Genomic DNA, 13,075 nt, shown 5'->3' with positions numbered 1-13,075 from the left:
ATCTAACCCGGCCGTATTGGCATGTGTTGCAATGTTAAGATTTCCTCATTGATATATAAACTATCAGACTGCGTGGTCGCTAGTAGTGGCTTTCAGTAGACCTTTAAGTCCGCTTTGGCATATCTTTCCAGAAAAGTCCTTTCTCATCACAATTAAAAACTTGCCGTGGTACGAAGCAGACCTTCAATATGAGCAAGCACAAAATGAATGAATGGAGCGTTTGTACAAAGAGACAAGTACGGTTCGCACACAGAGGCATATTGAACTCGATCTAATCGAAAAAGAGGGGTTCGTAAATCCCCTGTATTTGAGCAATATGCCTATTTGTGTAGCTGATTGTTAGAGAAATTCATCCACCTGGTTTACAACCTCTCCCCCTCCATTAGTTGCGACTCACACAGAATGAAACTCAGTGAGAAGCTGCTGCCAGGAGTTAAAAATAGCCGCAATAATTGCAGATAACGAGCTACTGCACCAGCTAGCCAATTAAAAGCTGTGGAAACAAGATACTATGCACTACTACTGAGAATGTGTGCTTACCTCCTGCTGAAGCCTCTTGAGCTCCACCTCCATGTTCTCCAGCTCTTGCCGGGTGTCCAGGAGCTGCTCGCTCTTTTCCTCCCTAAAAAAACCAACAAGCGACTGAAGTGAAATGTGCTGTACAGGTCAATACGTGCATTTTTACTCTCTTCCTGACCTCAATTTGACTCCTACTTCAACAACCTCCCTCTGCTGAGCATCACCACGTTCAACAACACAACACAAAATGACAAAAGATAAGCAGCAACCTGCATGTAAATCTGCCCCCCCGGGGGGACTCCAACCTCATGTTGCTTTACTGCAGCGTGCAAACATCTCAATAAGGGAATGGCATCCTTCTTAAAGACGACACATTGCTTTCATCCATCCCTGTTTTTGTTTAAGAACTCAAACACCCCCCCTCCCCCTCCCCCTCCCCCTCCCTTCGACCTCTTTTCCCTAAAGGACAAACACCTGTCAGATCCTGCACGGCGTATTACCTCCAGGCTCATATTTTACATGCAGCTGGCTCTGGTGCTAACGGTTTAACATGTCTTGCGTTTGCCACTGGTTTTAAAAAGAGCCTCCATTCAATGCATTATTCGGAATTATTCAAACAAAGGAAAGGGTATTGGAATAAAAATCAAGACTAATTATGTATTAAATCAAAATAAAATACAACAATTGGACAATATAAAAACATGAAGTTCCTTGTTTGAGCAAAAGAAGAACAGATGAGAAAGGAAGCAAGAAACTGAGGAAGATTTATTGCCTCGACCTATAAACACATTATAATGGGACTGTCTGTGAATGTAGTTTGTTGTTAGACCTCTGTACTGTAAGTGGCGGTGGAAATCTCCCCTCAAGATTTGATTACAATTCAGGGACTATGATTCAAAGCAAACTACAACCTGCTACACAAGAATGCACAACAATTCTTCTCAACAACTGTTACTTAAAACTAGAGATGTCCGATAATATCGGACTGCCGATATTATCGGCCGATAAATGCTTTAAAAAGTAATATCGGAAATTATCGGTTTCAAAAATAAAATGTATGACTTTTTAAAACGGCGCTGTGTACACGGACGTAGGGAGAAGTACAGAACGCCAATAAACCTTAAAGGCCCAGTCACATAATATCTATGGATTTTCACACACTCAAGTGAATGCAAAGCATACTTGGTCAACAGCCATACAGGTCACACTGAGGGTGGCCGTAGAAACGTGGAATGAACACATTATTATGCTTAATTTTGTTGTGATGCCCCGCTGGATGCATTAAACAATGTAACAAGGTTTTCCAAAATAAATCAACTCAAGTTATGGAAAAAAATGCCAACATGGCACTGCCATATTTATTATTGAAGTCACAAAGTGCATTATTTTTTTGAACATGCCTCAAAACAACAGCTTGGAATGTGGGACATGCTCTCCCTGAGATAATCATGATACCCACTACAACTATGGGAAACACTGTGCATTTTTTAACATTTTAAACATGCCTCAAAACAACAGCTACAAAAACAATGAAAGCACACAGCTTCAGTCCGGAGTGTACTAGGAACTCAATCTGCCCTGTTCTTAACGTATTTGTATGAGTAACAAAAATGTGCAAATAAAAACAAGAAAGGCACAAAAATAAGAAACTGCTTCAGTCTAGACTAGTAGAAAACACAGCCATCCTTTAAAGTGCATGAACATTAATAAAACTGCTTCAGTCTAGACTAGTAGAAAACACAGCCATCCTTTAAAGTGCATGAACATTAATAAAACTGCTTCAGTCTAGACTAGTAGAAAACACAGCCATCCTTTAAAGTGCATGGGGAAAAAAGGCACAAAACATAAATAAAACAGCTTCACTCAGTCCAGACTATTAGTCGATTTGTGCAACAGATGAAGCTCAAAGAGTGGGCTATTTCTTTTTCTCCTTGTCATCACGTGTGAGAGGTAGATTTTTCTGAATGAAAACAAGCATCTGCAAGGGGTTCTGGGTATTTGTTCTGTTGTGTTTATGTTGTGTTACGGTGTGGATGTTCTCCCGAAATGTGTTTGTCATTCTTGTTTGGTGTGGGTTCACAGTGTGGCGCATATTTGTAACAGTGTTAAAGTTGTTTATACGGCTACCCTCAGTGTGACATGTATGGCTGTTGATCAAGTATGCTTGCATTTGCTAGTGCGTGTGTCAAGCCGTAGATAGCATGTGACTGGGCCAGTACGCAAAGGCAGCGCCTCCAAGGATGAATTGGCGCTCTGTACATCTTCCTGCGTCCGTGTACACAGCGGCCTTTTAGAAAGTCACAAATTTTACTTTTGGAAACCGATACCGATAATTTCCGATATTACTTTTTAAAGCACTTATCGGCCAATAATACCGGCGGTCCGATATTATCGGACATCCCTAGTTATTATGGATGTGCCTGACATTACATTACATATATACTTACACTAGCATGTATAATAAACATTGATAGCGGTTGAAGATGTTTTTAAAGCGTTTTATAAGCAGAATAGAGCAAATTCCATTACCTCGACTGTTAGCTGACTTTTACAAACGTTTATTTACGAGTTAGAATGCATAAAAAAGAAAAACATATATGTGCTTGTTTCACATAATGATTGTTAATGAAAGGTTAACATTTGAATCAAAAAGTGCAGTTCCCCATTAAAGGATTGGCTTGGCACTCAGAGGTGGCTTGGACTTTTTTCTGACAGTGAAAAAATATCAACCAAAAAAACTAACAAAAGAATGTTTAATTGTATTTTCAAATGCATTTGTGTTTCTTTTCATGGTTTTCAACCACTTGTTGTTGTGTTATTAATCTCTTCTAAAGCGTCCATTACAATAACATGCACATAAGTTCTGACAAATGATGCAAATTAGACAAGTAGTCTCCCACCACCACCACAAATAGATTGGTGTCCTTTGGAAAACACTGGTGAAATAAAGCAGCAAGTTTAAGCAGCCTACTAACGGTACCATAATTAGACATGTTGATGCACAAACTTACTGTATATGATGCATTAATCATGTCTACACTTTCCACAAGGTACTGCAGCTTCTGTGGAAATGATTTCCAGACTTGAACTTGAGGGTTAACAGTCTCGTTAGATGGATTAAGATTTTATCCAGTAAGCATTGCGATACTTGTCTCTTGAGGAAATGATTAGTCAACCTGCCTAGCATGTGTGGCGCCACAAATGATTTACTGACATGTAAAGTGAATATTCTTAGCTCTTTAACAGTAAAAGCAGGTGATCATTTGCAGTACTCTTGTGGGTATTATTTATCCTCTTATGAAGTAATATGCAACTGTATGTTTGATTGACTGTACAGAACTCGACGATATAATTGGTTACAAAGCGATGTATGTGTATGTCATTTACTGGATCGTGTGCAGAATGTGAGCAAAGAAACATGAACATTAAAACAAACATGCTTAGAAATACAAATAGACTTTTTTATGTCGCTTCTTTCTCTTGTTTTTGTTATGTCACAAGCAATACGGGGTCACACATGAGGATGGGCACCGTTCACATTTGAACCGATACAGTACCAATTCCCGGTACCTCAGAATCGATACCGGTAGTGAACAGTACCAATATTCAGTACTTTTGTATGTAATATTAAATATTGTTTTTGGTAATGAAATCTCATTTTTATTGCAACATTTAAAAATGACTTGATTATGATAACAACTGTGCAGTTGTTATATCTTGTTTTATTACATTTTTTTCAATTGCGAGTATGACATTAAGTTTCAATTACAGTAGCAAGTCCAAGCGGAAGTGTATAGTTTATAGTGTGTTCTTTTGTTGCGCCCTAAAAAGTGTTAATACTACTGTGGAGGGAGATGTGGCCAGCGCGCCTGCAGGAGCAAAGGTCACCGCCTCTGTCTATGGTGCTGAGGACGAGCACCATCGGATAGGTGCGGGGCATGGGCTGACGGCGAGACACAGCTGGCAGGTGATTAGATTTCACAGTTGGTACGTGTTAATCTAATTATCTGTTGTCTTTAACAGTAGGTGGCCGGGAGCAGGAGGGGAGAGAGGATACGGACGTGACTGAAAAGTCACGTTCTGCGGGAGAAAGACTTGGAAAAAATCTATGTGCATTAAAAACTTTGTTCAACTTTGCGCGCCTGTGAAGTGTCTGTCAGTGGGACCGCTAGGAAGCGACTTCCACAACTACACTGAACCAAAATATAAACGTAACGCTTTTGGTTATGCTCCCATTTTACATGAGTTGAACTCAAAGATCTAAAACTTTTATTATATACACAAAATACCTATTCCTATCAAATACAGTATTGTTCACAAATCTGTCTAAATCTGTGTTAGTGAGCACTTCTTCTTTGCCAAGATAATCCATCCCATCTGTATCAAGATGCTGATTAAACAGCATGATTATTGCACAGGTGTGCCATAGGCTGCCCACAATAAAAGTGAGGTGAGGTGACACCTGTGAGGTGGGATGGATTATTTTGACAAAGAAAAAGTGCTCACTAACACAGATTTAGGTCTTATGTGTATTAAGTAAAAGGTTTAGATCAGGGGTGTCCAAACTTTTTCCACTGAGGGCCGCACACTGAAAAATCAAAGCAAGCGGGGGCCATTTTGATATTTTTTATTTTAAAAAACAATATAATATATGTATAAAAAATATACATTTAGGCCTCCACTCAGGCTTGATACCGGAGACTCCAAAGGGTTTAGGTTTAAAAAAAAAAAAAAAATGTCATTATTTAGTATTATTATTATTATTCAAAGTTTAAATATCTAGATCAACATTAGGTATATCTGTCAATATAACGTTTTTTGGGTTTTTTTTAGATTTAAGTTATATGCCCTTTTTGTCAAAGAAAACCCAGTTTTTTATGGAAAAAACACAAAATATGAAATATTTTCCCCCAATAAAATTTTAAAGTGGAACATTTCAGATTATATAATAATTGGAGCTCATGACATAACTCATAACAACATTGATTCTAATTTATTATTATTTTTTGAGCAATGACACTTAAAAAAAAAAGTCCCACTAAAATGATTGGGGATCCAAAAGGGTCCTGCTCAGTAAAGTGTTCAAAAATAAATCGTAATTTTTTTTAAAAACTGTTAACACAATAGTCTCGAGATCAACTTCAGATCTATCCGTCAATTATAACTTGTATTGTTGTTTATTATGTTCCTTGTTTGTTAATTTTAGGCCCTTCTTTAAAAAAAAAAAAAAACATAGCTTTTTTATATGGCAAACACAAAATATGCAACATTTTCCCCAAAAAATATCTCAAAGTGGAATATTTAATGTGACCTAATTGGAGCCTTGAATAGGTCAATAATTCATAATAACATTGTTTTTGATTCATTATTATGTTTTAAAGAAAGAAACAGCCTGCATGACAGCTTAGTGTTATTAGAGTCAACATAGCAACATTTTATTGTCACCTGTTTACTCTTTTATACTACTTTTTATGTTCTGTTTTTTTTTGTTGTATTTTTAGAATGTGCCGTGGGGCCGTTAAAAAATTACCTGCGGGCCGCAAATGGCCCCCGGGCCGCACTTTGGACATCCCTGGTTTAGATCTTTGAGTTCAACTCATGAAAAATGGGAACAAAAACAAAAGTGTTGCGTTTATATTTGTGTTCAGTCCATAAGAATTGTACTTATTACGCACCAGCTGTTTGATTGTAACGTTCATTTAAGTTGTAGTTTTCATTAACACATTTGGAAGTGTTAAAATCGCCATGTATATCACTAATGCTAATCCGTAGCATGTCAATGGCAAAATCATTGTATATTAGCATCAAGCCAACACATTTTTGGAAAAGTGGAGCTTGGCTTTATTTACTGGAGCGTTGTTTGAGTCAATTGCTTTGTTAGCATTGCCCAGTGTCGAAGTGCGAACCGGGCGTGACATCACGCGCAACCCAGGTACCGTAACAAAGCACTGTTGGATTTTACGCGAATCGGTGTCCGGTACGACCGGCAGGATTTGGTCCAAAGTATTGGGTTTGACCTCAGGGTCTTTAAGTGTCCATTAGGGTCATAAAAAGTCACTTGATTTGTCACTGAAAAATTCAATGTAGAGGGGTCTAAATACAAGCGAGTACATTCACAGACAGTCCCATTATAATGTGTTTGAGAGGGGGAACAGGTAGCGCGGCTTTTTTTTTTATATCAATATGAAGTTAGTATAACTGTAGTTGAATAAAAAATGAGAAGCAAAAGCAGCCAACAGACCAAAGGGAACATTAAAGCTCCCCTCTTGTCTTCCAGGCTGTGACCTGCTCTCCTTCACATTAAAGCTCCCCTCTTGTCTTCCAGGCTGTGACCTGCTCTCCTTCACATTAAAGCTCCCCTCTTGTCTTCCAGGCTGTGACCTGCTCTCCTTCACATTAAAGCTCCCCTCTTGTCTTCCAGGCTGTGACCTGCTCTCCTTCAGACACACACATTGGTAGGCACGCACAAGCTATGCATGTTCATAAGAGCAATCGCATGACCACACAAGGTCAACCCAAGGACCTGTGTGTCCTTTGAGACGTCTTTCTTGTGGTGCTGCAGAGTCCACTGTACCATAGCAACCGACCAACAACAACAACTGATGAGCTTGGCTGTTATTCTGCACTCCTCTTTGGGCCAAAGAAAGGCGCCTGCAGTGATCAAGCACCGCAATGAAGGAGTCTGGGACTTCTTGTCACCCACGGCGTTTTCTTACAAGCCCTTTATTTTGCATTCATCAATCGGACAGAACAAAACAACCTTGTTAAAAGTACTTGGTTGTCTCTCTCTGGCAACTCTATTGAAATAAAATGTCTACTGTATGTGTGTGCAACACACAAATACTTCCCCCACTGCAAGCACAAATGGCGGAAGCCCCATTATTCATTGAAGGACTTTGAATGGTCATATATACTTTATGAGAGAAGCTTCAATTATATGCATGTCCGGAAATACAGAGGTGGTCCCCACTGACGTTCACACTATATAGGAGCGCTTGCATGATTAATGCTCGCACACTGCAAATTATTTGCCACTTGCCAAGATTTAAAATTGTATTTCTAGAAATATCCCTCTATTTAAGAGGTACTGTCATTGACTTTACATCATGACCTTCATTTTAGCATGAATCATTATAGTTTGTCTATTCTAGTTTGAAAATAATAAACTTGAGAAACTAACTATTCAAATGAGATATTTGGCCCCCCTACCACAGAGAAAATCTTCTTTAAAGATTCTGCAACATCCCGAGGATGCTTTTTGCAAGTTGAATAATGCTAGTTTGAAAGTCCTGCTAATTTGTACATATACAAATCTTAATTTAAGATGTCTTATCAAGTAAAATTAACTAGCTGCAAGGATAGAACATTTCACAAGTTTTTAGTAGTTTTTCCTCAAATCTTGTCTTTTCAGCTTATATTTTGTCTGCTTTTTTTTTGCAGTGTATGGCCACGACAACAAGAATTTCTGCAAAACTTGTGCATTATAAACCATAAAGCCAGGGCTGTAAAAAGCGTGGAACAATAACCAGAAGTAGCTAAAAAAAATGGATTTGCATCCAAAACGTAATTCTTATTTATTCCAATTTTAAATCGATTTATCATTTTAAAAAATTGATTAAAAATAAAAATAAAAATTAATGAAAACAAAATTAACACACACACACGCACACACGCACGCACGCATGCACGCACGCACGCACGCACACACACACACACACACACACACACACACTATATTTTCTATATTTACTATATTTATTTATTAAAAATATAATGATATATTTTACATATATGTAAAAAAATATATATTTATATGTATGTACATATATTTATATATGTATATCTTTTTTTCAAGAACACGTTTTTAAAAAGACGTTTTTAAGCCATCTCAATGCTTACTCGCTGCGTGTACGCGTCATACGTAAGCAACCAAAAGTAGGTTTTGTAACCTGTTTTAAAAAGTTTTTATAATAATTATTATACCAAATAATACTTTGCGAGAATCAGTTTGAATCAAGAATCGTGCTTAATTGAGAATCGATTCTGAATCAAATCTTCAACCCAAGAAGGGGAATCGGACTGAATTGTGAGGAGCCCAAAGATTCACACCTCTAACCGGAAGTAGGCAATAATTGAAGCGAGTAGAGCAGAGATATATTTGAGCCAATGTTCACTTAGTTTGAAGTAATTACACCACATTTCAGCAACAGAACCAATGTTGTAAAAGCCGCAAGGAGCAAATTGCTCAGTCAGCATTAATAGTGTTGACCAGTTCAGCCGAAAAAGCGCACATTTTATTTTAAAGTGTCGAAAGAGGTAAATAAATTCTGCTGGATTCTAACCACTTCAAATATGGCTATTTTTATTTTGTGAAGGTAATTAAAAAAACTACCGTAAATTCCGGACTACAAGCCGCTACTTTTTTTCCTACGTTTTGAACCCCGCGGCTTATAAAGTGGTGCAGCTAATTTATGGATTTTTCCTTCGCTGACGGCCATAATGCAAATACTTTTCATAAAACACATGTAAAGACACTGAAATGGTGTGTTAACGTTTGTGCTATGGTGCCATCGTTTGGACGGTTTTGCTCACTGCAGGTGCTGCGGGGTGAATGTGTACAGTATTTCCTTCCGTTTACTATAGCTTTCAACCGGCTGTACAAGTGCAGTTACCTCTTCTAGTTGTGCATAGATCGATTTTCTGCTTACAAGGATTCTATATTCATCATTCCAAGCAGTGTTCACAAGTTTTACAATATAACTAAAGCAATTCATACTTACTAAACCATCCCATGTGTGATGTCTGTAGGAGTGTTTTTATGCATGTTTGTACGTGCTGTCGTAATGTAATGAAGCTAGCTTTGTTAGCATTAGCTAGTATGCTAACACCTTTACAAGTGTCAGTGTTAGTATATTAACTTTCTTTTTGCAGTGTTTCAGTCTTGTAAATTTGCCAAAACATCACAGTGGAGTTATTGAGTCTGTTTAGCCGATTGGAGAGCTAGCTTCCACAGCTAGTGGGTCCATGACGATGACTTATGTTTTGTTTGATCAGCCGTTTTACAGCCACCTTTTAGAAACAATTAAGGTATGTAAATCATTTTGTATCCATAAATACCTAATTTCACAACGTATGTATCTGCAGCTTATAGTCCGGTGCGTCTAACAGGGGGAATTTAGTGTGTGTGGCTATATTTGGCGGTGCACGCCACAAAATATGGTATATCAGGAGGTTTGACTACAGCCACAATTGTTAACAACACTTTTTTCTGGCCCAATGATAATTAGTAATTGGTGGTTATTGGTTAACTGAACAGTGGTGTTAATTGGATCATTTGTGGTAATAATATTATTTGTTTAACCTACCAAAAGATGTTTCTAATATTTCTCAGGCCTTACTCATTAAGACAAGAAGGCCAAAATATCAGAAACAGATGCGGTGCTGCTCTAGTTCGAGTCTAATTTGGCACTCACAATTCCTGCCGCAGACGTCGGATCTTGGCCTTGGCATCAGCCAATTCCACGGAGAGGTGCTGCCGGCTCTCCGTCCTCCTCATGCTGGGGGATCCGTTGGGGGAGTGGGCCGGACCGGGACCAAGCGGGGACAGCTGGACACAGTCTCTCTCCTGGGTTAGTTCCACGATAGTCTGGAAGATACAGACACCCTTTTAGAAAACGTGCAACAAGTTGGGATTTCAATCTGTCGACAAACAAGCCGCCAGAAAGCAACCCCCGAACTTGAATGTGGGCATTGACGTAAAAAGCACCGCAGTGCCGCCCCCACTAAACACATACAATCTAGAGCCTGTGACAGGAAATGGGCTTTTAATTGAGAACTTCTGGACAACACAGTGGTAATGTGGAGGGTATTAGATACCCCAAAACACACACACACACACCGCAGTTCTATCAGTTGTAGGCATCTGCACTCTATGGGTTGGAAAGTCAACTGATGCATAAAGGCCAACACAAACACACACACAGACACACCAATCTTTCAACCGTGAGACAGTTAACAGTTTCAACCCTTCCTTCCTGAGGCAGCTCACTTGGCGGTAATGTTTCCACGCAAAGCCCCCCCCCCCCCCGAAAGCAGCAGCACCTCCACTGTTTAGAGAACCTGGACAGATCTCCCATAAAGTGGTGCAGAGGCGTCATCTTACTACCTCCAGCTGTGTGTCCCGCTCGTCCACCACATGTTTGAGATGGAGCGCCAGGTTCCTGGACAGGTTCTCCAGGTCGTCAGGAGGCATGTCCCCGCTCTCCAACCACTGGAGGTCCACTACGTTCTCCTGGTTGTGCGTCACCTTTAATCACAGGGCAATAACAATAAGAGGACAGGCGGGCATGGGTGGGGACATGGTGGGATTCACTGTAAGGTAGGGCTGGACCATTTTGGCAAAAATAACTTCAAATATAATTTAAAAGAAAAACTTGATATAAATGAGTAACAAATGAATAATCACAACAATAAAAAATATAATAGTAACAACAATAAATTGTAACATGAAAAAAATTAAATTCAGTTTTTAGAATTCTTTTTTGTGTGATATATAAAATTGTATTAAATGTTTGTTAATTCACAGATTTATTAGTGCAATACATCTTTGGACAATTTTGACCAGTATTTGAAGTAAAAGCGTAATGTTTATAAATGTATAAATTATACACTACCGGTCAAAAGTTTGGGGTCACATGTGAATGTCCTTATTTTTGAAGGAAAAGCACTGTACTTTTCAATGAAGATAACTTGAAACTAGTCTTAACTTGAAAGAAATACACTCTATACATTGCTAATGTGCTAAATGACTATTCTAGCTGCAAATGTCTGCTTTTTGGTGCAATATCTACATAGGTGTATAGAGGCCCATTTCCAGCAACTATCACTCCAGTGTTCTAATGGTACAATGTGTTTGCTCATTGGCTCAGAAGGCTAATTGATGATTAGAAAACCCTTGTGCAATCATGTTCACACATCTGAAAACACTTTAGCTCGTTACAGAAGCTACAAAACTGACCTTCCTTTGAGCAGATTGACTTTCTGGAGCATCACATTTGTGGGCTCAATTAAACGCTCCAAATGGCCAGAAAAAGAGAACTTTCATCTGAAACTTGACAGTCTATTCCTGTTCTTACAAATGAAGGCTATTCCACTAAATTGTTTGGGTGACCCCAAACTTTTGAACGGTAGTGTAGATGTCGGATAATATCGATAAATGCTTTAAAATGTAATATCGGAAATTATCGGTATCGGTTTCAACCTCCCGATTTTCAGTGCCCCTCCCGAAAATCTCCCGGGGCAACCATTCTCCCGAATTTCTCCCAATTTCCACCCGGACAACATTATTGGGGGCGTGCCTTAAAGGCACTGCCTTTAGTGTCATCTACAACCTGTCGTCACGTCCACTTTTCCTCCATACAAACAGCGTGCCAGCCCAGTCACATAATATTTGCGGCTTTTACACAGACATTAGTGAATGCAAGGCATACTTGATCAACAGCCATACAGGTCACACTGAGGGTGGCCGTATAAATAACTTTAACACTGTTACAAATATGCGCCACACTGTGAACCCACACCAAACAACAATGACAAACACATTTCGGGAGAACATCCGCACCGTAACACAAGAGAACAAATACCTAGAACCCCTTGCAGCACTAACTCTTCCGGTACGCTACAATATACACGCCAGCCCACCCCGCCCACCTGAATCGCAAAATCCCCCCCCCCCCCCCCCCACTCCCAAATTCTGAGGTCTCAAGATTGGCAAGTATGCTCTAGTATACTCTGGACTGAAGCTGTGTGCCTTCATTGTTTTTGTAGCTGTTGTTTTGAGGCATGTTTAAAAAAAATAATGCACTTTGTGAAAGTCAAAGTATAGTATTTCCCATAGTTGTAGTGGGTATTAGGATTATCTCAGGGAGAGCATGTCCCAAATTCCAAGCTGTTGTTTTGAGGCATGTTAAAAAAAATAATGCACTTTGTGACTTCAATAATAAATATGGCAGTGCCATGTTGGCACTTTTTTCCATAACTGGAGTTGAAGTTGTTCTCTTATTTTGGAAAACCTTGTTTTTGATTGATTGATTGAAACTTGTATTAGTAGATTGCACAGTACAGTACATATTCAGTACAATTGACCACTAAATGGTAACACCCAAATACGTTTTTCAACTTGTTTAAGTCGGGGTCCACGTTAATCAATTCATGGTAAAGTTACATTGTTTAATGCATCCAGCGGGGCATCACAACAAAATTAGGCATAATAATAATGTGTTAATTCCACGACTGTATGTATCGGTATCGGTTGATATCGGAATCGGTAACTAATAGTTGGACAATATCGGAATATCGGCAAAAAAGCCATTATCGGACATCTCTAGTATAAAGCAGTGCTTGAAATCATTATAAATGTGTCAAGTACTTTTTTAAAACCTTTATTTTGTTAGCGTGGTCAGACCGGGTGTTAATGTGGAGGTAGGAAGTGTGCTGTTGTTTTGAGCTTGACGAGTCAGGAGACAATTTCAGGCTGAAAAAAAAAAAAAAAAAAAAG

General features: G+C 39.0%; 1 protein-coding gene across 7 annotated transcripts in view; it reads right to left on the bottom strand.

Annotated features, from left to right (window-relative positions):
- The window catches only part of LOC133657812 (girdin-like), a 400,246-nt gene that overhangs the window by 55,103 nt on the left and 332,068 nt on the right, over positions 1–13,075 (bottom strand). For all 7 annotated transcript variants that reach the window (XM_062059584.1, XM_062059583.1, XM_062059578.1 and 4 more), the window contains 3 exons: positions 10,685–10,825; positions 9,993–10,165; positions 541–622 (listed from right to left, as the gene is read on the bottom strand). In XM_062059584.1, coding sequence (XP_061915568.1) covers positions 541–622; positions 9,993–10,165; positions 10,685–10,825 — 396 coding nt within the window. The remainder of the gene's footprint in view (positions 1–540; positions 623–9,992; positions 10,166–10,684; positions 10,826–13,075) is intronic.

This window comes from Entelurus aequoreus, linkage group LG09 (genome assembly GCF_033978785.1).
Source record: "Entelurus aequoreus isolate RoL-2023_Sb linkage group LG09, RoL_Eaeq_v1.1, whole genome shotgun sequence".
Taxonomy (NCBI): domain Eukaryota; kingdom Metazoa; phylum Chordata; class Actinopteri; order Syngnathiformes; family Syngnathidae; genus Entelurus; species Entelurus aequoreus.
The sequence above is the reverse complement of the archived record's forward strand: the minus strand, read 5'-3'. Positions and strand labels throughout refer to the sequence as shown.